Here is a 26,209-nt window from a genome sequence, read left to right as displayed (position 1 = left end):
ACATCCAGTATTCTACCTCCTATTACGATTATTTTGCACTATTGTTTACTCTGCCCTGTACATCCAGTATCCTACCTCCTTCTATTACAATTTGCACTATTGTTTACACTGCCTTACCTCCAAATCAGGTTATTGTCTTCAGTCAGTGTCCCATTGTCTCATGTGTGTCTATCAGTGAGCTGCTGATATCATATGTCCTGCACTTGTCTTGTGTTTGTTCACTTTCATATATTTATATACTTAGCTTAGTTGAATTTAGTCTATTTTTTGTTAAATGTTACTGCATCTTGGAGAGGAGAGTAATGTAATTTCAATCCTTTGTATGTCCTGTACATATGCAGAATTGACAATAAAACTCACTTGACTCTTGACCCTTGAACTTGAAGACACTTCTCAAGTGAAATAGTCTCTTTCAGCCTCACTCAGACCACTGGAGGCATAAGCAATGACTTTTACTTCTTTATTGCTCACTTGTGTTAGCACAGCACCAAATCCCACCTCGCTGGCATCAGTGTGCACTTGAAAAGGTTGGTGAAGATCTGGTTGAGCCAGGACTGGGGCTTGCTGCAGAGCCACCTTTAGGTTTTCCACACTCTGCTGACAATCACTGGTTCATTTCCATTTATTCCCCTTTCATTTAAGGTGGTTTAGAGGAGCTGGGACATTGGCAAAATCCATCCATCCATCCATTATCTGTAACCGCTTATCCAATTTAGGGTCGCGGGGGGTCCAGAGCCTACCTGGAATCATCGGGCGCAAGGCGGGAATACACCCTGGAGGGGACGCCAGTCCTTCACAGGGCAACACAGACACACACACACATTCACTCACACACTCACACCTACGGACACTTTCGAGTCGCCAATCCACCTGCAACGTGTGTTTTTGGACTGTGGGAGGAAACCGGAGCACCCGGAGGAAACCCACGCGGACACGGGGAGAACACACTAACTCCTCACAGACAGTCACCCGGAGCGGGAATCGAACCCACAACCTCCAGGCCCCTGGAGCTGTGTGACTGCGACACTACCTGCTGCGCCACCGTGCCGCCCCACATTGGCAAAATGAGGAATGTATTTGTGGTTCCATCCCACCAAGCCCATGAACCACTGCAATGATTGCAGGTCATGTGGAGTGGGATATGTGGCTACAGCAGCAGTTTTATCTGGGCCTGCATTATCCCCTTTATCTGAGACTATTGGTGCTTTTCCACCGCATGGACACAATTCGACTCGACACGGCTTGGCATGCTTAAAGCTTGTGGCTTTTTCACTGGTAGGACAAAATGGAGTCGGTGACATCAAAAAACCCTGTCTTTTACAGGAAACGCTGCCTTTGAAAACCACAACAACAGCAGCAGTAAAGTTAGGTGCTGTTTACTCATCATGTATGTGCGTGTTTTAGGTTTTACACTAAACACTACTCCACACCCCAGTTCTCACAGCCCAAGGAACATATAAACCTATTCAAAACATCTTGTGGTAAAATTACATGCTGCCGCTGTGAGTTTGATTAGAAAAAAATGTGAAAGCTACTGTCTTACAAGTGGTTAGTTTGTGCTGGATTTAAATGATCTCTGCATTTCATGGCCAAATTACATTTCTTTAAGTTCAAGGTGAGGTTGGCATCCTTGAGCTTCCTAAAAACAGCTTTAAGTTCTTGCAAATGTCTCTGTATGGATGGTGAATAAAAAAATACATCATCAATGTATACAAACCATAGTGCCTTTTAATTCACAGACGAGGAGGCAGAACAAAGGCGGGACTAGAACAACAACAAACATAGCCATGTGCTAAAAGAGCACATGGCCGGGAAAACAGACATGATGAGGGCGTGACAGATGCCCCCCCTGAACGCGCAACTCCCGGGGCGCGTACTCCTAAACCTCCCAGGAGCTGGCACAGGAGAGGGCATGGAAAAAAAAACCACAGAAGACAAGACTCAAGACAAGACAGGAACAGACACAGGAAATGGAGCTAAGGACAAGAGACTCGACTTAAACGTACACTGGACAGGACTAGAAAAAGGAGACGGGAATCGTGAGAAGACAGGAAACAAGGCAGGAGCAGACACACATGACTGGACAGGGTGCTGGACATTTGACAGAACACTAGACTGAAATGAAGACAGGACAGGTGATGGGACTGGGAACTGGGAATGTATAGGAGACTGAACAAGAGACTGGAACGGACTGGACAGGCCAGGAGTGGACACATGAGTCTTGACAGGAGACTGGGGTTGCACATTGGACAGGAACTGTGACAAAACTGGGGACTGAACAGGTTTGGGGACAGACGACTGGACATGGGCAGGTGACAGGACAGGGGACTGGAATGGAGACAGAACATGTGGCAGAACTGGGTACTGGGACTGTACAGGAGCAGAGACGGGTGATGAAACAGGGGACATAACTGAGGACAGGACAGAACCAGAGACAGAAGATTGGACCGGGTATGTGACTGGACAGAGGCTGGGTGCTGGGACTGGAAGGGAGACCTGACAGAGGGTTGAAAAGCAGTTAGTTTGGTTGAGTGCGGCAAAGAAAAAGAGCATGTTAATATTTTCATTAGTCTAGTGACAGATCTGACTGTAACAGACATCCTTCCGCTCCAAACAAGAGAGATTGTGAGCACATCTTCCGAGTTTACACTGATTCCCCATGTGCATGAGTTCCTGAAACGACAACCTTAAATTAGAAAGAGGTTAGTTGCCAAAGGCTAAACTGAACAAGTGTGTTTTGAGCCTAGAGTTAAATATAGTGACTGTGTCTGCGTCCTGAACACTAGCTGGGCAGCTGGAGGATTGTTACAGAGCTGAGCCCCCCCGCTGAGGTATAATGAATTCTGGATACTTGTAAGAAGCCATTGCCCTGAGATCTGAGTAATATTGGTGGTTCATAGTGTGTAATGAGGTCTCACAGGTATTCAAAGGCGAGACCATGTAGGGATCTATACGTTAGTAAAAGAATTTTGTAATCAATACGGAATTTAACTGGAAGCCAGAGAAGGGCTGATAAGACTGGGCTGATATGATCAAATTTTCTAGTTTTAGTGAGAACACTGAATTAGCTGGAGTTTACTCAAGTTTCTGCTGGAGCATCCTGATAAAAGTGCATTGCAATAATCTATTCTTGATGTAATAAAAGCGTGATAAATAAAAACAAATTTTTCCGCATCTGGGAGGGATAAGGAATTTCTTAACTTAGCGAGGTTCCGAAGGTGTAGGAAAGCTGTTTTTGTAATGTTAATTGTATGCTGATCAAATGATAGGTCTGAATCAATTATAACACCCAGGTTTTTAGCTGATGAGCTAGGGAGAACACTAAGTCTGATACCTTATTTATAGCAGATTTGGGCCCAGAAGGAGAACCTTGGTTTTGTCGCTGTTTAGCAGAAGAAAATTGTATGACATCCAATGCTTCACTTCTTTAACACTCTCCTCCATTTTCTTTAGTGTTGGTTTGTTGTCTGGTTTGGCCGATATGTATAACTGTGTGTCATCTGCGTTAACTGTGGAAGGCAATGCCATGCCTGCTAATAACTGCCCAGTGGCAGCATGTATAATATGAATAATAAAGGTCCTAAAATGGAGCCTTGGGGAATTCCAAATCTCATTTTTGTATGAATAGAAGAAACATTATTTACTTTTGCAAACTGGTAGCGATCTGTGAGGAAAGACCGTGATAGGGCCGTTCCTGTTATTCCAACCATGTTTTTTAGTCTTTCTAGCAGAATAGTATAATCAGTTGTATCAAAAGCTGCACTGAGGTTGAGTAGAACTAGCATAGATACACAGCCTCGATCAGAGGTGAGAAGATCGTTTGTTATCTTAACTAAAACTGTTTCGGTGCTATGGTGTGGCCTAAAACTAGATTGAAGTTTTTCATATATGTTATTCTTATGCAAGTATGAGCAAAGTTGTTGGGCCACAACTTTTTCTAAGATCTTAGATATGAAGGGAAGGTTAGAGATATAGGTCTGTAATTGAATAGTACACTAGGATCAAGATTTGGTTTCTTGAACAGGGGTTTAATAACTGCTTGTTTAAATACTTTGGGTATGTGACGCAGTCTAAGGGACGAATTTATGATTGTTAAAAGGGGATTGATTATGACTGGTAATACTTCTTTAAATAGTTTTGTTGGTATTGCATCAAGTGTGCAGGTCGTACAATTTGATGAGTAGATGATTTTCTCCAATTCTAGCTCTGGTAGTGGGTCAAAGTCCTCTAGTCTTTCTTCTTTGTTTTATATCATCCACACAAGATGACAGACAGGCAGGATTTAGTAATATGGCATTTATTGTTTGTCTAATATTTTCAATCTTGTTTTTAAAAAAGTCCATAAAAGCATCGCTGGTGTGAATGGCTGGGATCTGTGTATCAGTAGCTGCCCGATTGTTTGTAAGTTTAGAGATTAAATTAAAGAGTGCTCTAGGATTGTCTTTATTATTTTCAATCAGTGAGGACAGATGTGCTGAACGTGCATTGACGAGTGCCCTTCTATTTTCTATAAGGCTGTGTTTCCAGGCACAGTGAAATTATTCCAGTTTAGTTGACTGCCATGGAAAGCTTAGCGCCTGTATGTTGTGGTTTACCCCAGTAGACGAGAGGGTAATTTCGGGCTGGGGAAAGGGCTCTGACGGTTGTTTGTGCTTATGCACCGAACAGCAGTTCATAGTACCAGGCCTTTTTGGGGACCCTAGAGGGGGTGCTGGAGAATACTCATTCTGGGGACTCCATTGTTCTGCTGGGGGAGTTCAATGCTCATGTGGGTAATGACAGTGAGACCTGGAGGGATGAGATTGGGAGGAACGGCCCTGCTCATCTGAACCTGAGTGGTGTTCAGTTATTGAATTTCTGTGCCCGTCACTGTTTATCCATTATGAACACCATGTTCGAGCATAAGAGTGTCCACAAGTACACCTGCCATCAGGATACCTTTGGATGCATTCCGATGATCGATTTTATAGTCGTATCATTGGACCTGTGGCCATATGTTCTGGACATTTGGCAGAGGAACCTATCAGAAAACTTTTCAACTCCCACATCCGGCAGAGCTTCGACTGCATCTCGGGGGAGGCCGGTGACATTGAGTCTGAATGGGCCATGTTCTGGACCTCCATTGTTGAGGCGGCTGAACAGAGCTACGGCTGCAAGGTTGTCGGTGCCTGTCGGGGTGGCAATCCCCGCACTCGGTGGTGGACACCTAGGGTGAGGGAGGCTGTCAAGTTGAAGAAAGAGTCCTATCGAGCCTGGTTGGCTCAGGGGACTCTGGAAGCAGCTGACAGGTACCGAAGAGCCAAGCGGTTCCCGGCTAAAGCTGTCACTGAGGCTAAAACACGGATGTTGGAGGTGTTCGGTGAGGACATGGAAAATTGGTTGGCTCTGAGAAGATTCTGGCAAACCATCAGGCGACTCAGGAGGGGAAAACAGTTTTCCATCAACAATGAATATGGTGGGAGTGAGGAGTTGTTGACCTCGACTGGGGATGTTGTTAGGCAGTGGAACTTCGAGGATTATCACCAGCACGTGTTCCACAGAGTAAGTAGAGTTTGGGGATCCTGGGGAGGGTTCGTCTATCACTGGGGCTGAGGTGGCTGAGGTGGTAGGAAAACTCCTTGGCGGTAGCGCTAAAGGCTCTGGATGTTGTGGGGCTGTCCTGGCTGACAACATCGCTTTGCAACATCGCATGGACATCGGGGGCAGTGCCTCTACTTGAAAGCTGCATAATATGGATCCCAGTACATGGCCATTGGTCCTCAGCAGTTTCTTTTAGGTGCCATGGTCACAGATCTTATTAAAAGTATTTTTCGATTAAAATTGTGAAAGCCATTTTACAGTTGCAGTACACTCTTAAAAATAAAGGTGCTACAAATGTGCTTTGAGCAATGCCATAGAAGAACTTGGTTCATTACTCATTTAAATATTGGTTCATCTGTGGTATCATTCAAAGAACCTTTTAACAGCACCTTTATTATTAAGAGTGTAGCTGCTTCTTTGAAGTCAGGGACTGATGTCAGATAATCATCCTGACTCACAGAATCAATGCTGACTTCACAGAAGCAGCTACACTCTTGTTCTGGTTCACAAATTCTACATCTACTCCTCCCAAAGAACTAAATAGTGCTCTGTCATGTCAGAGAATAGGATTCCACTGTTCCATAGACAAATGGGCCCATGTGCAGCTGCTCCAGCATGTCCCAATTTTATGCGTTTCTAAGGAGATTATAAAAAATGTTTCTGTTAAATTGAATGTCTGTATCCAGATGGTAGCTGAATGTTTGTTCCTGTCTCCCTTGTCTCCACCCTAGCCCTGCCTTAATCCAGCCTTGTCATTAGTGTTCCCATCTGTGTCCCCTTTGTAGTCCTGCCCTCTTGTTATACTTCTCAGTGGTTCTTTGTTTGTGTTGTGTGTGTGTGTGTGTGTGTGTGTGTGTGTGTGTGTGTGTGTGTGTGTGTATCTCCTTGGTTTCTGTGCTCCCTTTACTGGTCATGTGTGTAGATGTGTGCTTTTTGTTTGTGCTTTTTGTTTTGTCAGTAGTACTATCTGTATATGTCGCATTTGTCTACAACAGTTCACTGTATTTTGTTTATTTCCATTTCAGTGCATTACAGTTGGTGTTATGGTGTGTTTGGTTTTGGTTTTTGTTTAAATAAATATTATTCCTTACATGTACGTCCGCCTCCTCATCTTCCCTACAGCTGTGACAGAGGCACAAATACAAACATTGATGAGTGCCCAGGACTGGTATAAGCCTTGAAGTCCTCGGGGCTAACTCATGTACAGGTGCAGGAGCCACAGTCACAGGAACAGAAGCAGAAATGGCTGGAGGCACTTTGTTCAACGGAGCAGGAGCGGCTGGAGGCGTTGGGTTCACCAGAGCAGGAGGGCAGGGGATCTCCGCGGACACTGGAGCTTGAGCGGCAGGGATTTTCCACGGACTTGAAGGGTCAGTCTTCCATTGAGGGGGAGGCTCCAGCACGTTGCTTTCGCTGACTCTTTTGGCCTTGGGTTGTAGAGGGTGCTGCTTCCTACTGCACATAACAAACAGTGTGACAGGACCTGTGCTAAATGGATTCCTAATAGCACACATGGGCCATGGACTCTTCGTTACGTCCATTATTGATGGTCTGGTCTTCTGTCCTGGCTGTAGGGAGGATGAGAAGTTGGACGTACACACATGGAATAATATTAATTTAAACAAAAACCAAAACCACACCCCATAACACAAACTGGAATACACTGAAACAGACAACAACCATGAACCATTGTAGATAAATGCAACATACACAAATAGAACTACTAAGCTACACACACAAAAGACACACATCTAAACACCAGACCAGAAAAGGGAGCACTGAAACCAATGGGTATATATACACACAAGGAATAACTGAGAAGGATAACAAGAGGGCAGGATTACAAAGAATACACAGGTGGGAACACTAATGACAAGGTGGGACTAAGCCATGGCTAGGGTGGAGACAATGGAGCAGGAAACAGGAACAAAACAAAAACATAGCCATGTGCTCCTTAGCCCGTGGCAACAAGAAAACAACAAAGCAGGAACAAAAGACAGAGCAAAAGCATGACAACAAACCCCATTTCCAAATAAGTTGTTGTCTTGTAAAATGTAATCAAACAAATGTCTGAACCTTGATATAATTGGAAAAATTAATAAATAAATATGTGCTTCTATTATATTGGGCAGCACGGTGGCACTGCAGATAGTGTTGCAGTCACACAGCTCCAGGGACCTGGTGATTGTGGGTTCAAGTCCCACTCCGGGTGACTGTAAGGAGTTTGGTGTGTTCCTCCTGTGTCAACATGAGTTTCCTCCGGTTGTTCCGGTTTCCTCCCATGGTCCAAAAACATTGGTAGGTGGATTGGCGACTCAAAAGTGTCCGAATGTGTGTGGGTGTGTGTCGCCCTGGTGCCCCCACCAGGGTGATTTCCTGCCTTGCGCCCAATGATTCCGGACCCAACACGACTCTGAGCTGGATAAGCAGTTACGGACAATGAATGCTTTTATACTTGTTTTCTCTTTCCTGTTTTGGGCCTGTCTTTTTTTAGCAATGTGCTGGAGGCTTCAACATTTTTTTTCTCTTTTCTTTACAAAACTTTGTAGACAGTGAGAAATAAGATAAAACCTCTACTTCTGTCAGTTAAAAGTTCAGGAGAACTAACAAATCACAGATTCATTTTTTATTGCATTTTATAATATTTTTGGAAATTTGTATTTTATTTATACAAACCTAAACTTATTTTTAATCCAACATGATATCATGAGTCTCTTATATCCATTAGATACATTTATTGACCTTTATATTACATATTTAGCATCAGAGTCAAAAATTGATTTTATTCAATTGCTTACATTATTTAATTATTTGAAACCAGGGCAAGGCAGCTAAAACATTTCTGGCAAGGTGTTTTTTTTTTTTTTTTTTGGTGGATCTTGACCTCCTGAATATGTCTTCTCTGGAGAATTGTGTTTTCACTGCAATGAAAAATGGCAAGACCAATACTGGATTTTTTTTTGTTTGTTTTACCTTTTGTTTGTTTGTTTTACCTTGTTTTTGTGATTTCTATCAACTGAGTGAATATTTTTTATAAAAGAGAGAGTCATTTTGTGCTGAAATAAAAATGCTGCAAGAAACTTGTTTGAATGGTCACAGATCCTTTCCATTAATGAGTTTTAATCAACAGTCCACCTTGGAATGACATTAAGACCCATCTGGAGGTAGTTAAATTTAAAGCTGTAATTTGAAAGGGATACTTCTGATATGTAATTTCCTCTAAGCATGAAAACCTCCATTAACCCAAATCCGGCTGTCCTGGAAATGCCTCTTTGCTAAATGAAGCCATTAGAGCCCTTGGTACCTGTCAGAGTGAAAGCCACTGGTTCCTCTCCTTGTGTTTCCCTTAGGAACCTGCCTTGATCCCAGCCACATCCTTCCCCTCCTGTCATCAAATATAAAATAATCTTCCCTTTAGCTGGAAAATCATTTATTTTCACTTTGATGCCTGTAGAAGCTTGTTTTCAGCATCTGTTCCCAAAACCACATCTCTGTGGATAACTGAAGGGTATTTAACAGTTTATTCCCCTTTTGCTGCAGTAAAGGCCTATAATCTTTTGAGAAACCTTTACACTAGATGTTGATACATAGGGCTGTCATGGTGAAACAATTTCCTGTGCAGTGATTTAACAGCGCTCAACACTGCGATATGCAATATTACATGCCCAAATTAATTAGTTTATCTAGTGATTCTAGTGCTATACTCCTTAACATTGGCTGGAACCAGCCTGAGCTATTCCCTTTGAAGTTGCTCCATGACTTGTTGCTGGTGGAACCAGTTTAGCTATGATGGATAGATGATAGGCAGCTAGATCAGATATTAACCGTGATGTATTTCCCCATTTCACAGCTACTTTAATTAAATTGGCTTTCTCCCTTTTCATTAGGTTGAAAGCAAAAATGCACCCAAACTGGCAAAGTTGCATTTTGTTTTTGTGACTTGGTTTGCTTCTATTGTCCCATTTTATAAAGCAAATCTGACACACAGCTGTTAGATGCCAAACTTTTCATTTATTTACTTACTTTTAAACATAAGTGGTGTCAGGTACTTGTATCAGGTGATTAGTTCTGAATCAGAAATTGGACTTCAGCTCATCACAGAGGTACTGAATGGCCAGGCTGAAAAAAATATATACACCACTAGCCCAAATTTCATTAACTCAATGTTCCGGAGTGTTATTTTCATTCATACTTTTATGTGGAAGTTATAAAAGTTGGTTTTTGCATCATTGAAAGTCTGTTCTCAGAACCTCTATTCACATGTTATAAAGGATTTTTACAGATTTTGGACCTATATTATCACTCATTGATCAACCAAATAGAAAGCTGCTCTCATTATTTTATTGAAGCACTGCATTAGTTTTATATTGTAAATATTTAATTGCTATGGCTGCTTCTTAATTTTGGCTATAACATATATAATCTTGTTGAATATCGCTTTCATATGAACTCTATGAATTTACTTGGTATTCATTTTCATTTTTATAGGTGCATGCTTACATAATCAGCTCTTTAAAGAAGGAGATGCCCTCAGTCTTTGGGAAAGAGAATAAGAAGAAAGAACTGATCAACAGTCTGGGAGAGATCTACAGCCGCATTGAGAGGGAGCATCAAATTTCTCCAGGAGATTTTCCCAATCTCAAAAAAATGCAGGTAAATTAGCTGCTTTCCAGAAACATGTTGAAACCAGTTACTAAAATAAATGACAGGAAAAATAATGTTAAGTATTTTTGTGAGATTCAAATATGTGGCCCAGTTATTCAGTCATCACTATAACACATTATGACAAAAAAAACAAAACAAAAAAAAACAAAAAAAAAAAACCCTCCTGTCTTGTGAGGGGTTGGGGGATGAGATCTTAATCCGGACTGTTCAAGCTGTGCAAGAATGTACGTGGCTTTAAAGTCCATCAGACCAGAGTAAAATGCATGGAGGAGAACGAGGTACAGCATACAGGCCCTGAGCTTGGTGAGACACAGGAGGAGCCCTGCCAGTAGTCACCTCACCGAACCCAGTCCCTCCCTGTATGACAATCCCCTAGCCCCAGCAGAGTAGTTCAAATACAACGGATCAAGTGTGCCCCAGCCAGCAACAGAAGTGAATGGTCACAGATTTACAGAGGTGTGATGAATATTATACAAGCTACAGCAAAAAGAAATGCAGACCACTGACTCCATATGATGACTGCCATCATCCGTGCCTACGCGGCAGAAAGATTCAGCTTTGTCAAGAAGGGAAACACCAAGCCCACGTAAACCATGAACAGCAGAGCCACCAAGATCCAGCAGCTGATGCAAGATCTCTGTACCATCAAGAAAAGATATAAATATTCTACAAAGGAGGAGAAGCAAGCTGACCTGCAGGACATTCTAAAGAGAAGACTGGTAACCCTTCGGAGAGCAGAGTGGCACAGAAGAAGGGGAAAAGAGAGGGCTAGAAAGTGTGCTGCTTTCATTTATAATTCTTTTGGCTTCACTGAACAACTGCTTGGGGACAAACATAGTGGCCAGCTTGCCTGTTCAGCAGAGGAAGTTAATCCTTTCCTGCATAGCACTCTGAGTGATCCAATGAGAGAACAGAAGCTTGAATCCAACAGAGTCCTCATCATTCCAGATCCACCAACAACAATGTTCAATCTGAGGGAGCCGAGTCTGGAAGAGGTTGAGGAGGTAATTAACTAAACACATTGTGCCTCCATTCCAGGCCCAAGTGGTATACCATATATTGTATATAAATGCTGTCCCCAGCTTTGATGTCAGCTCTGGCGTATCTTGAAGGTAATATGGCAATAGAGGGAGAGCTGTTGATCAGTGGAGGTATGCAGAGGGAGTGTGAATCCCTAAAGAGGAAAACTCAAAATGTGTCAGTGAGTTTTGGTCCATCTCACTGCTGAGTGTCAAAGGAAATGTGTTTTTCAGCATTGTTTCCCGGAGACCTGCAGAGTTTCTCCTTAAGAACAACTAAATCGATCCCTCAGTGCAGAAGTGTGGTGTCCCCAGAGTTCCTGGTTGCTTAGAGCACACCGATGTAATCACAGAGGTCATCAGAGAAGCCTGTGAGAACAGAGGCTACTTATGTGTGCTGTGGCTGGATTTGGCCAATGCATATGGATCCATTCCACACAGATTTGTTGAACTTACACTATACAGCTACCATGTCCCCAGTGCAGTCCAGGTCCCGATTCTGGATTATTATAACAACTTCAGGCTGAGGGTCACTTCTGGGCAAGTAACATCAGAGTGGCATCAGCTGGAAAAAGGCATAATAACTGTGTATTATTTCAGTTATATTCTTTGCTCTGGCAATAAACATGGTGGTCAAGTCAGCCAAGGTGGAATGCAGAGGCCTTCTCACCAGGTCTGGAATGTAGCAGCCCCCTATAAGAGCATGCATGGATGACCTCACTGTTACAACATCAGTCCCAGGAGAGTGGATCTTGCAAGGCCTTGAAAAACTTGTCAACTGGTCTAGGATGAGCTTCAAGCATTCCAAATAGATATATTTGGTGCGAAAAAGGGGCAAAGTGGTTGACAAATTATGTTACTCCTTGGCTGGAACAGCCATCCCCTCCATCAATGGGGGCAGCCAGTGAAGAGTTTGGGGAAGCTGTTTGACGCATCACTGAAAGATACCGTCGCCATTCAGAAAAGTTGGAAAGTCAGACCTGCAGGGCAGATTCAAGGCATGGATCTACCAAAGCTTCATCCTACCACATGTTCTGTGGACTCTGCTCTGTACGCTGTCTCAGTGTCAACAGTGAGGTCCCTGGAGAGAGAAATCACTAGCTTCCTCCATAACTGGTTTGGCCTCCCCCGCAGCCTCAGTAGTGCAGCCCTTTACGGGGCCAGCAACCATTCAGTGGTCTCACTGAGGAATTCATGGTGGCACGCACAAGAGAATGCCTTCAGTACAGGGACTCCTGGGACCAGGAAGTGTCAGCAGCTGGTGAGAAGAGGGAGGAGAGCGGGGAGAGCAGTGGAGGTAGAAGAGAGACACCAGCGTGCCAGCTCAGCTATACTCTGGAAGGGGATCCCAGCAACACCTGCTGAGTAGGCCCTTGCAAAAGGTTGCTATAGCTGGCGCCATGAGCAAGTGCTGAAGGTGATGGCAGAAAGCATATGTAATTCCATAATTTCTAGCAAATGTCATCTTGCCCCTAAGACAAGTATCGCCTTTGTCAAAACTGGAGAGGATCCCTGCCAACAGCAAAGAACAAGGTCATGTGTCCATACATTTTCTGACTGGCAGCTGCAAGTCAAACTGGGGAAGCAGCTGAAGTTTCCCCGGCATATTGCTATAGCATCACTCTGGCCAGACATAATCATCAACCCTGAGGCAACAAAACAGGTGATTGTGCTCAAATTCACAGTGACCTAGGAAGAGCGGATGGAAGAGGCAAACGAAAGAAAGTACGCAAAGTACCAGCCAAAAACACCAAAACACTAAACACCAAAAAGAACGTGCTGCATTATCTAACTAATTATCAAACTGTATGTCTAAGAAATAGTGTCCTGAACAATTTTTTTTGCCCTGATCCCAATACGAGCCTTTAAGTATTGAGAATCTCCCGAACTGATACTTGCATTAAGAAGCAAACAACATGGTGTGTGTTTCTGTTTTTGTGCGAGCATGTGTGCATGTGCAGGTGGGTGCACATGAGAGAGAGAAAAACAGAGCTGAATGGGAAGTTTGTGCATTTTAAATTTACTCAGATGGAAACCTGCCTGTCTATAGGCTGTCTAGAGGGCTATAACGAATATTTAATTGTCAAAATCGTGTAAATAAATAAATAAATAAATAAAACTATGGAATATATCGATATATCCCCCAGCTTGAGCTTAAGTCACGTTCACGTGCCTATGTTAGAAGCTTGTGCTTACGCCACATGATACGATACGTCTTATCGAGTTAAAAACATATTATTGTGAACGATATTATATCACCCACCCCTAGTGTACAGCCTTCAAAACATATTCTATTTTTCGAAAACAGTGACAAAATATGAGTAGCATCAGACTGACTTTTTGTTCTTGAAATTCTAAGCTCTAGGATGTATGACTGATAAATCTCTGACAGTCACAGCAGGCCCAGCTTTTGAGCATTTTGAATGATTTTCTGAATGAGACAACAACATTTTTTGCCAGGGTTTGACATCATGTGACTCAAAAGGAAAATGGAAGTAAATGCCATCTTTCCTGTGTTTGTCATGTGAGCAAAAATAAAAAGAGTTATAATAGCAGAATAAAACGTGTTTTTAATGAGTGCCTTGTTTTAGGAGTGCCTTGTTTTATGAGATGAGATCACTATTTGTAGAAACGGTAGGATCTGCGGTTTCTAACAATATGTGGAGCACACTGATGTTTCAAGGCATTCGTGAGTTATAAAGCTGAGAATATAAGTTGTGCTTTTGCCCTGCAAACTGCAGGACTTCTGGTCCAAGGGTTAATATGGGTTATTAAGAACAGGATGTGAACACTTGCTTCGTTTATTTAGAGCAAATTACACCAGTAAATAATGTTAAGTTTCCTCTGGTCACTCCTGTTCAAGTAATATGGTTGTTTATTTATTGCCCACCTAGTAGGCAGTCTGGCCTAGAAGAGGAATTTTCACTCCTTATGTTGAAACCTGCATGCGTGAATAGGAACTGTTTGTTCTGACATATTTCACAGTAAGAGCTTACTACACCGTCTGTTGTTAGTTCAGCCATATTTTACATTCCAGTTTGTGAACTAAATTTGGATCCGTTTGGCATGTTTCCACTAACATAAACTGGTTTGCGAACCCGAAAAAATAGTTCCCAGCTGGAACCAAATAAGAGGAGCTTCTCCAGCGCTGACCATGGCTGAATAAAAAGAACTAAGACAGGAACATGCTCTGTTTGTTTGTTTCTGGGGCTGTGTTTGGGGTGACAGCATTCACATTGGCCAGAGCCTTGGCTCAGCATTTGCTAGTTCATAAGTTCAGCAGGACAGCCTGGAAATTGGCAACATTTACACACATATCATATCTCACAGAGGAGGACTGCTGAATTTGTCTTATTTCAAGTGAGTGTTTTTTTTTTTTGCCTGAAATAGCATTAAGGGAAGTGGTGGGGAGACATTTTGTGGCATTTCTGTGTTTATGAACTCCATATATCTGCACACATCCTCCTTAAACTTCATGTGATTTAACCTGTTACATTGAATAAATTGAAAGTATTTGTAATTATTAAAATCAACAAAATGTTATTGAACTTCTTTGTTCTTGGTGGTGGATAATCTAATATTTAATATTTAATAAAATGAACAAGAAAAATACTGATGTCAGTGTTATATATTATGAAAAAAACTTTAATTACGTTTCATTATATAGTTATAATTTGTGTTCACAAGATGTCCGTGCTTACATCTTCAATATGCTAAATTGAGTAAATGCAAATAAGGGGTAGTGCATTAATATGGTACAGATGTGCATCCTCTGTAAAGGATGTTTACTACATTTCACTTCATTTCACACGTTTCACAAAAACTTACAAAAAAAACTGTCCCCATCCTAACCTTTCTTGTTTTTCAATGACCAGGAGCAGCTCCAGGCTCATGACCTGAACAAGTTCCTGCCACTGAAAACGAAGCTTTTGGACACTGTGGATGATATGCTGGCCCACGACATTGCCCAACTGATGGTGCTGGTGCGGCAGGAGGAGACACAGTGTCCCCACCAGGTGGTGAAAGGCGGTGCCTTCGAGGGCACTATGAACGGGCCATTTGGACACGGCTATGGTGAGGGGGCAGGGGAGGGTATAGATGAAGTGGAATGGGTGGTGGCCCGAGACAAACCCATGTATGATGAGATATTCTACACCCTCTCTCCTGTCAATGGCAAGGTTACCGGTGCCAACGCAAAAAAGGAAATGGTAAAGTCCAAGCTGCCCAACACTGTGCTGGGAAAAATATGGAAGTTGGCTGACATCGACAAGGATGGTATGCTGGATGACGAAGAGTTTGCACTCGCCAACCACCTCATTAAGGTCAAACTAGAAGGGCATGAGCTCCCTAGTGAGCTTCCAGCCCATCTGGTGCCACCGTCCAAGAGAAAAATACCAGAGTAACACTGAGCAGGATTTAGGTGGTTGGGAGCTGGGTCACATTTAGTTGCCATCAGGCAAAATGCATCTTGGGGGAATTAAAGACATAATGAAAAAAAAGTAATGAAATGACTACTGAATTCTGAGGCTATGCGGGGGACTAGATAGAAACAGTAGTAGATAGAAACATGGATGCTTGCTCTTCTGAAAAATGTAAGTCTTTGTTTTTTTGTTTTTTTTGGGGGGGGTTTTTTTGTTTGTTTTTTCTTCAAAGGAACAAATCTTGCTCCCTGCCTGGTTTAATAATGATCCTGTGCTTGATTTTGGACTGACATTTTCATGCCATACCACTAAACACTTTCTGCTGAGCAACCATAGCTAAAGAATTAAGACAAATTGAACGGTTACTCCTGTTTAAAATTAATTAAAGTGAAATTTTATTTTAAGCCATTTTATCCAATATACACCTAAGTCAGTAGAGCTGTGGTATGTGTTTATTTAAAAAAAAAGGATTTAGCGTCAATCTTAGTCTTAATTAATTTATCTATACCATATCAGTAAAATGACAAAATTTAACAATGAGATTAAAAAAAAATAACTTTTATATGTAGGTGTAGAACTATTACCTCTTTTTGAAGGCAGCATTGTATTGAATGCAAGCCCTTTCTAGCCTGACCAAGAGACTGTTAACTATGTATAGGCATCACATCAGATTAGTTGACTTCTCTTTGTACAGTTATAAGTGGACCTGTAGTGTTAGTATACTGTTAGTAGTCTACTGAATATGTTAAACCTAGTATAACTTTTTGGAGGGAGTATTTAGAATATTTACTCAGTTCCAGCCAGGTTTAAAAGTGTGTCAGACAATACTGATATATAGGTTTCTTATTTAATGCTTACGTATTAGGATGAGATGTACTAACAGACACCTCTGCTTTTGGCTTTGCTCACTCCTACACATTACCCCAGTTTGAGCCATGTAATCATTAGTCTGACTGGGCTTAATGTGATGTTGTAATGAGAAATGGGGAGCCACAAACAAGGATACCCCAATTTCTCAATTGAAACCCACATTCCTGAAGTCTTCTTTTAATGTCCGGAGTAGTCAAGAAAACAAGCAAATGTAATGTATTAATATTAGATATTAATGTAATATTTATATTTACCTCATGTAAACATTTTTCTTCATACACAAAAGGCTTTTAAGGTATAGGGGAAGTTGTGACCTGATGTTTAGAAAAGAGGGCTTAGGACTGAAAGGTCGTTGGTTCAATACCTGCAACCAGCAGGAAAACTGGGGGCTGTGGGGGATGAGGGAAACATCTATGTTTTGTTTAAATAACAAAAACAGCTGTTGTTTGTTTGTGGCTGAGTTGTAACTTGTCTAAGTTTTTATTTACTGATTGAGTTACCACAGAAACTCTATTTAGTTCTGTAGCACTTTCGGTTTTTGCTTTTATGCAAGTAGCGCTTCACGAATTTAGAGTCTGTTCCATTTACAACAAAAAGGCAATATTATTCATTAATAGAGCAGGAATAAAGCAATTTCCTCATCTTGCTTTGTGCTTTTTAATGTTTGTTGTCTAAAAACCTCCAAAATGCTGTTTTTCTGCCTAGCAGTCTGGATTAAACCTTTCATCTAGTAGATCATCCTAATGCCTTTCCCCTAAATGCTACTCTTTCACCAAAACACACACACAAGAAGTTTATAAAAACTTCTTCAAACCCTGCCACTCAGCATTAGACTCTGAATATATGCCCATGAGATGACCAGAAAGCTCTCTTTGCTGCTGTGTGTGTTTACAGGGAGTATCATAGCATTGTGATCATGTTCACATAGAATGCTTGGGCACGATTTGCATTCAACTGACACAGATGATGTAAAGAGGATTCACATAAATCATACAAACTGCATTTTGGGGATCAAACATGTCCGGGCAAGATACAGATTGCCTTATACCCATATAGTAATTGTGTTCACACCACTGAATTCAGCCGAGAATGCATGTGTGAACATATCAGAGGGTCTGCAGCAACTCACAAACTGGGAATTTCATGCAGCTGATCAGAGAGTTATTACTAATATAAAGTTGTGGTATTACTGATCCCATTTTTTCAGAAAATAATTCATGCCTGAAGTTGTGTAGTGTACACTCAGCTTTTACTTGGTCTGGGACAGTGTTGTCAAGCTCCTCATCATTCCCTAGTTTGAAGACTACACTGGATTTGTGAGTAATCGTTTAGAAACATCATACTTTCTTAGTTCTTTATTATTCTTATTATTATATTTTTTATGTATATTTTAAATTAAAATTTAGCTCAGTTTCTCAGGGTTGTCCTCAAATATTCTCATTACAAGACCACCTTTGGCGTGTATGTCTTTTTTAATCACTCTTTAATAAGTGTTCTGCTACATTGCATCATAATTTTAGTACTCAAGTAACTCAAGTGGTACATTCAGATATAAACTAAGTACAGTTCATTGAATCATCAAAAGCTTAGCTTTTTGGTGGGGTTATTTCAGCTGTTTTGCTATTCTAATTAGAAACAGGACACTTTCCATGCTGTGTTCTTCCACCAGCTGATCAGGATGTTTTTGGCATTTCGAAAAACCAAGGCCTTCTTTTTGTGCAGTGATGGGGATGGGGAGGTCCTTATGTGAAAGCACAAGGACAATGACAGTATAGTCAGTGGCTAATAAATGGTCCACTGAACCACATTTGCTCAGAAAAGTCTGAAATGCTTATAATAAAAAAATAATATATACTCTTGACAATGAACCCTGTTCAAGTTTGGCCAACTTTGTTGACACTTCCTATAAATTTCTTCTAAAATGGAGTGTATTCACAGGTAGTTTGTCCCTCCTTTCAGCTGTAACATCTTCTCCTTTTCTGAGAATGCCATTTGCAATAGTGAAATTGCAATAAATAGCAATAGGTTATTTCACGCTGTCAGAAAATTTGTCACTGTGGTCGTAGCCTCAAGGGTACATATTAGTACCTTTAATTTCAGTGAACATAATTGTACCGTATTGTATTATAATTGTAGATTTTAAAGTTGCGTTGATTTCACAGACCCAATTTCATCTCCAGGACTTATGATTTTTTTTATTATTATTTGACAGTTCCATAATGAAAACTTAGAAATATTCACCTCTCCTTCTGGAGAAGAGAATGTAATGTACCTTTAGGGAACACAACTGGACTTTTAAACACTGTTGTATCTTTGAAGGTACATTTACACTGTTTCTACCTTTAGTGACCAATAATGAATTGGTGTGTCTTCACTCTAGAGAATAAAGAATTCCACTGCTCTACTGCCCAATGCTGGGGGGCTTTATGCCCCACAAGCTGACATTCAATTCATGTGTGGCTGAACCTCCCATTTTATGGCTTAATGTGTAGACCATACAAGCTAGGCATACACAGTTGAATAACAATTACCACAGTGAGTGAACTTTGAGCTGAACACACACATTAATAATTACAAGGGGTGTGTACCAAACTTTGGCTACATTCCCAAAAGTAGTCTGTTGTTTTTGTTGATGTCACCTAGAAAGCCAGTTATGTGAACAAGCTCAAAGACTGATGTTGCACTCTTCACCTCTGTTCCTATGTTCATTCTGTCTGTGTGAGTGAAAGAGATTTGTTCATGCTTGCATATGTATGGATGACAATATATGTGTTTACAGATATCATTGTGAAGTGGTTGTTGCATAAAGTCATGATTCAACAGAGATATTCTTCTTTATGTTTCACCAATGCTGAGAATCTAAGTGATGAAACTTTGTGCTGTAATGAGGAGGTTGGCCTCAAACAACTACAATAAACACCTACCCCCTTTAACAAGCATTCTGTGATCTTCTGTTTCCTTTTTGTGTTCCTTTCAGTGGATTCAGTCTGGTCCAAATCCAGCCTTTTCTAGAGCCGAACTAGAGGAGGTATGCTCACAGCTATTTAGCCACCACCAGAGAACTATTGACATTAATAGAGAGCTGCAGAATTAAAAGTACAAAGGTACCCATGAGTTACCTTTCCCAGCATCAACAGCCCCTGTGGTGTGAAAATCAGAGTCCTCTTTATGTCATGGTTGTTCAAGGTGATCCACCTGCCCCACAGTTCCTCAGGCTTTAAAAGGGGGTGCTCGTAGATAACATCTGAGCACCGAGGCTATTAGCACCTTTCACACTCTAACACTGACAAAGCATGCCATGAGCCAAAGAATCTCAGCTCATAATGAACAAATTACTGTCCAAACAGTAAGAGTCCTTTTCCTAACACCCACCAAGACCCCAAATGGCCTCCGTAAAGAGATCAACTAAAAGGTCTAACAAACCAGGGTAACCACAAAAACTTTCAATGTGATTTTGATCCCATTCAATTCCCAAGAGCAGAACAAAAAGGGACTAAAGCAAATCATCACATAGTTCAGCAAAAGACGTACAGCACACAACATGATAGGGACAGTTTTCAAAACTCCTCAGAGCCGCATTTGCAGTTAGCCAGAAAAGACTGGAAAGCAGCAAAAAGGAGATGTATAAATGGTTATAACCAAAAAGCGTCCCGTGATAGGCTGCAACGGGGGAACAAGCTGTAAAAGTACAGCTTGGTTAAATGGGCCCAAAAGTCCATGAAAAGAAACAAGCTCACAAGCTCCTGCCACACCAGGTCCCCATGATTAATGTAGATAAAGACTGTCACATCCTGGCCCAGTCTTGTTTGTTTTCCCCTGCCATGTGGCTCTGTCTGTCTGTCTGTTATTGTCCATGTCTCCACCTTTGTCCCGCCTTTGTTCCGCCTCCTTTACCCTCGTTATCTGTGTCAGGTGTGTCTCATCTGTTCGTGTATTTAAGTCCCCTTCCCTCATTTCCTGTGGTCGTTCATTTGTATTGTCTTCGTTCTCGTCCTCTTACTCGTTCTCATTCGTTCATTTGTTCTTTGTATTGTTTCGGCCCATGTTGTTCTCGTGTTGTTTCAAGTGCTCTATTTGTTAGAATCCCTAGTCATGTTGTTTTTGGTTCTCATTCTTAGTCTTGTTCTTTCCTCACTTCGTGTTTGCCCTCGAGTTCGTTTATGTTTGTTTTGTTAATTTCTTGTAAAATAAAGTCTGTGTTATTAGTGTGTGCGTCCACCTCCATCAGTCCACACCCTACAAGCCTGACAGAATGAACGACCCATTTAAGGATGCAGCTAGCACAGACTACCCTTTTGCGAGGTGTGCAATTTGCCGAGCTCCATTTCGCACAGGCCCTAAAGATCCTGTGGAGGAGGCTTTATGAGCGGCTTCAGAATGGAGTCACTAGCTCCAGCACGTACACGCCAGAGCTGCTCAGCGCCTTAAGGAGGAGTCGATTCAGGAATCGAGTGATTGCTCCAGCGGGAATCTTAGGAGCCGCCGAAAGAAGCGGGCTGGAGTCTCCCCCTCGCTGGTGGATTACCCCCTCAGGTCCGGGGTAATTTTTTTTGTGGGGGGGGGTTGAGGGTAGGGTAGTTTCAAAATTTCATGGCGTCAACAAATCCCAAAAAAGTTGAGGCAAGGCCATTTTTTACCACTGTGTGGCATCCCCCCTTCTTCTTACAACACTCAACAGATGTCTGGGGACAGAGGAGACCAGTTTCTCAAGTTTAGGAATAGGAATGCTCTCCCATTCATGTCTAATACAGTCCTCTAACTGTTCAATCGTTGTGGGCCTTCTTTATCACACCTTCCTCTTTATAATGCCAAATGTTCTCTATAGGTGAAAGATCTGAACTGCAGGCTGGCCATTTCAGTACCCGGTTCCTTCTCCTACCTAGTCATGATGTCTGATTGCTACAGAATGTGGTCTGGCATTATCTTGTTGAAAAATGCAGGGTCTTCCCTGAAAGAGATGACGTCTAGATGGGAGCATATGTTGTTCTAGAACCTGAACATAGTTCTCTGCATTAATGGTGCCTTTCCAGACATGCAAGCTGCCCACGCCACAAGCACTCATGCAACCCCATACCATCAAGGTTGCAGGCTTCTGAACAGAGCGTTGATAACAACTTGGGTTATCCTTGTCCTCTCTGGTCCGGATGACATGGCGTCTCAGTTTTCCATAAAGAACTTCAAATCGTGACTCATCTGACCACAGAACAGTCTTCCATTTTGCCACACACCATTTTAAAAGACCCCTGGCCCAGTGCAAACGTCTGTGCTTGTGGAGCTTGCTTAGAAATGGCTTCCTCTTTGCACTGTAGAGTTTCAGCTGGCAACGGCGGATGGCACAGTGGATTGTGTTCACTGACAATGCTTTCTGGAAGTATTCCTGAGCCCATTCTGTTATTTCCTTGACAGTGGTATTCCTGTTTGAGGTGTAGTGACGTTTAAGGGCCCAGAGATCACAAGCATCCAGTAGAGTTTTACGGCTTTGACCCTTACGCACAGCAATTGTTCCAGATTCTTTGAATCTTTTGATAATGTTATGCACAGTTGATGATAATAACTTAAGAGTCTTTGCTATTTTATTCTGGGTAACACAATTCTGGTATTGCTGCACTATCATTCAGAGAGACACTGACACTCTGAGAAGCTCTTTTTATACCCAATCATGTAGTCAATTGACCTAATTAGTGTTAATTGGTCTTCCAGCTTTCATTATATACTCAATTTCCTTTTGCCAGCCACTTATTGCTACTTGTCCCAACTTTTTGGGGATTTGTTGACACTGACATTTTGAATCAAATCAAATCAAATTTATTTGTATAGCGCCTTTTACAACTGACATTGTCACAAAGCAGCTTCACAGTTTCAGAACAGAACATTTAAATCAATGTCAATTGCTATTTAAAATTTCCTTTCTTTTTTTGTATTCTTCCAAGAGAATACACTTATACACCTCCGTCCAGTTTGGTTTTTATTTCTTGTTTTCTCCAAAAACTTTCATACAACCACATTCATTGAATGTTTGTGTAGTTGTTGATAAGTCATCATGGAAACAGTGGAGCTTTATTGCAACAAAACCTCAGTCACTCTAGTAAATCCCTTAGTGTTCTCATTTAGTTAAGTGAAATGAGGAGTTTTATGCAACACACTAACATAATTCACTTGGCTAAGTGAAAATCTTCACTTAAGGTTTATACTTAAGGGAAAACCCTAAGTTGTTTTATGCAACCAGGTTGTGTTCCTGTTTCAAATAATAAAATAATAGTAATAAAAATTAAAAATGTACTGTGCTTAAATTAATGAAGGTTGTTATCTTATTTATTTATTCATTCATTTATTGTCTATAATCGCTTATCCAGTTCAGGGTCATGGTCAGTCTGGAGCCTACCCAGAATCACTGGGCGCAAGACAGAAACACATCCTGGAGGGCACACCAGTCCATCACAGGGTGCGCCAATCCATCACATGGTGACACACACACGCGCACACACACAAACACACACACCTATGGTCACCAATCCATCTACCAATGTGTGGGGTTTTTTTGGACCATGGGAAGAAACCCACACTGACACAGGGAAAACACACCAAACTTCTCACAGAGAGTCACCCAGAGTGTGACTTGAACCCACAACCTCCTGATCCCTGGAACTGTGTGATTGCAACACTACCTGCTGTGCCAGCGATACCACATTTATGTCCAGTCAAAAGTTATTTATTTTTCAGTGTTAAAACAAAAGCAAACTACAAATTTAATAGACAGTTACACTTACAAACCTACAAATAGATATACATTCTCTAATGTTGAGGTTTGGTTACGAATATAATTTTTTTGTCAATTACCTTTTCTCTGAAACAGCTTCCTGAAAACTACATATTGCTTCAAACCTTATCTTTGAGTTTCTTTCTCATAAATGAAGCTGTTTCTTTGATGAAAGTTCTTGTGTGTTTTTATAGCCTTTATAGCCTCCTTATATCAAAATGTATTTAAAAAATGATCACTTGAAAATGTAAAAAATCAATAGTCGGTGGCCTCTGCTTTTTTGTGAATTATTAAATAAAATTACTTCACCCCACACCTCACTCCAAGATAAGGTGGGATGAAAATAATTTAATTTTATCTAGAGAGCAACACACCTCAGGTCAGTTAACTGTTTATAGGTCACATAATTGTAAATGTTAAACTCATGCTCAGATATGTTGTCTTTGTATAGTAAACAGGCATTGTTCTAAAGAGGGTATTTTCCTCTGTATTGGTAAGTGGCATGGTTGTTGAAACACTCCAATGATCATAACACATGTATGTCTATTAACTGATTTGACTGTAAAAAGGACAGTTTCCTGTCTGTGACATTACCCTACTCATGTGCTGAGGCTTGATACACATGTGCTTGATATCAGGATGTGATAAATGGAAATCCCTGCTGTTTTTCTAATTTCGCTTACCGCCAAGCACACTCATAACCCACTTTACATTTGCACAAGGTGTGCTAAGCAAGAACTGAAATGTCAGTCAGTATGGTGGCTATGATGCAGAGAGGGGGGGTAAGCTAGTAGGGTCATATGCTAAATAAGCTACTTCAACCTCAAAATGTTGGAGTAACTGCAAGGGGGGAGCAGCAATTCATATTTCACTCGGACCCTGAGGAATGGAATGTTGATGTAATTTGCACAGGTCTTCTAGCTGTAGCTGTTGGTTGGCAAGTTCCCAAAAAGGGGGAATTTATTGTTCTGGCTTCTTTGTTCTTTTTGGCTTTTAGTTTCAGGAGTTTATTTATTGATTAATTCAAACTAAGTTTACCAAACTGTTAATTCAACAAACTGTTCAGTCTGTTTCAGATAAAGTAAAAACTTTGCCATTCAACAACTTGTTACAGAAAAGTTTGCTTTAGGAAACAATTTTACTTGTTTCCTGTTCATTAATTAATTCATTCATTGTCTTTATCCAGTTCAGAGGTGCGTTGGGTCCAGAGCCTACCCAGAAACACTGGGCACAAGGCGGGAAATTCATTCGCACACTCACATGTAAGGACATTATTGAGTAGCCAATCCACATACCAACGCATGTTTTTGGACCATGGGAGGAATCCCACAGGGAGAACTGTTCACAGACAGTCACCCGGAGCGGGGCTCAAACCCACAACCCCAGGACCCTGGAGCTGGGTGACAGTGACACTACCTGTTGCATTTTTATTGGAGATGGAATTATTATTATTTATTTATTTATTTTTAACCTTGAAAATTTTACACGGGCTTGATTCAGATTCAGTTGATGGTCCATTCAGCTTGTTGCTTGGTTTGGAGAGGCCAGCTGTTACAACACAGACATCCTGCAGTGCAGTGCTGCTCTCGGCTTCTCAATTAGTGCAATTGTGCCCCACCCCTCAAGTGCCATTATTGGTCTGCCACTGAGTGTGAAGCTCTGGGCTGGTTTGCCATAAGGGGCTTTTACATACATTGCATGGGGACTGTGCAGGTTCCACAATACAAATGCTGAAAAAAAAATTTAAATATACAAATATTCCAAAAGGATAGTATATTGTCAGGAGTCTAGGAGTGGACAAGGGAGCAGGTCAAGCATAGGCTAGCAGCTCAGGCTGTTTAAGAACAGCTTCACTGTCCTTGAATTCTCTTTTTACCGACTCACAAGAGGAAGGAGCCCATCAGTGACACACAACCCACAGGAAGAACCCTGCCACACAGCTGTTGTGTCGAATAACCTTGATTGAGTACATTGTGGTACACAAGTGTTTTTTTTCTCCATTTGTTTATTTAATTTTTTTTGGGGGGTGGGGGGTGAGGAGGGGTTACTCTTGTTTAAAAATAATCCTTATTACTGCATTACCTCTATTTCTGATTCTTATGGCTGCACTAATACATTTCCATTCTATGATTAGCAAAACATTAAAAAGATAAACATTTAAATATTTATAATTTATGTATTATTTAAAGAGACTCACTCTTTTTGTTGTTTGACTTGATGTTTTGTTATGTGAAATATATACTGTATTTATGTTGTAATTAATTATATCAGTCAATAAAATTAACCAAATATCAATCTGTTTCTGTGTTGGTTAATGACAATGTTCCACCCATGTAAACTATTCCACTCCAAACTACAGTGCAAGCGAATTATACTTAAGTATAATTGTGATTAGTATATCACTAATAAGTATATAAGCACATAAAAATAAACAGAGTATATCGCTTAATTTTTAAGTTTAAAAGAAGCTTACTAATAGCACAGGTCAATAAACTACTTTTTTCTCTCAACATGGAAGTGGTATTAGTAGCATTAGCGGAACTTTGCTGCAGATGCAGTACTGATCTGCCCATCAACCTCCTGCTCCATCTTTCCCTCTCTTGTGAACACGACCCAAAGATAATTGAACTCCTCCACATGAGGCAGGGGGCTCACTTCCAACCTGGAGAGTGCACACCGCCTTTTTCCGACAGAGTACCATGGTCTCAGATTTGGAGGTGCTGATTCTCATCCCATGTCTGTAAAGAGAAATTATGTCCATAAAAGTTATAAACAGAATCGGTGACATAGAGTAGCCCTGATGAAGTCCAGCTCCAACTGGGAACCAGTCTGACTTACTGCTGTCAATGCGAACCAAGCTCTTGCTCTGTTTATATAGGGACTGAATAGGGAAAAAC

The 26,209-nt window shown here is 41.2% G+C and overlaps 1 protein-coding gene across 2 annotated transcripts in view; it reads left to right on the top strand.

Annotated features, from left to right (window-relative positions):
• ehd3 (EH-domain containing 3) overlaps window positions 1-19,487 on the top strand; it is a 68,816-nt gene extending 49,329 nt beyond the window's left edge. For both annotated transcript variants that reach the window (XM_066676591.1, XM_066676592.1), the window contains exons 5-6: window positions 10,069-10,233; window positions 15,140-19,487. In XM_066676591.1, coding sequence (XP_066532688.1) covers window positions 10,069-10,233; window positions 15,140-15,667 — 693 coding nt within the window. In that variant the 3' untranslated portion in view covers window positions 15,668-19,487. The remainder of the gene's footprint in view (window positions 1-10,068; window positions 10,234-15,139) is intronic.
• The last annotated feature ends 6,722 nt before the right edge of the window (window positions 19,488-26,209 follow it).

This window comes from Hoplias malabaricus, chromosome 7 (assembly GCF_029633855.1).
Source record: "Hoplias malabaricus isolate fHopMal1 chromosome 7, fHopMal1.hap1, whole genome shotgun sequence".
NCBI classification, from domain to species: domain Eukaryota; kingdom Metazoa; phylum Chordata; class Actinopteri; order Characiformes; family Erythrinidae; genus Hoplias; species Hoplias malabaricus.
The sequence above is the reverse complement of the archived record's forward strand: the minus strand, read 5'-3'. Positions and strand labels throughout refer to the sequence as shown.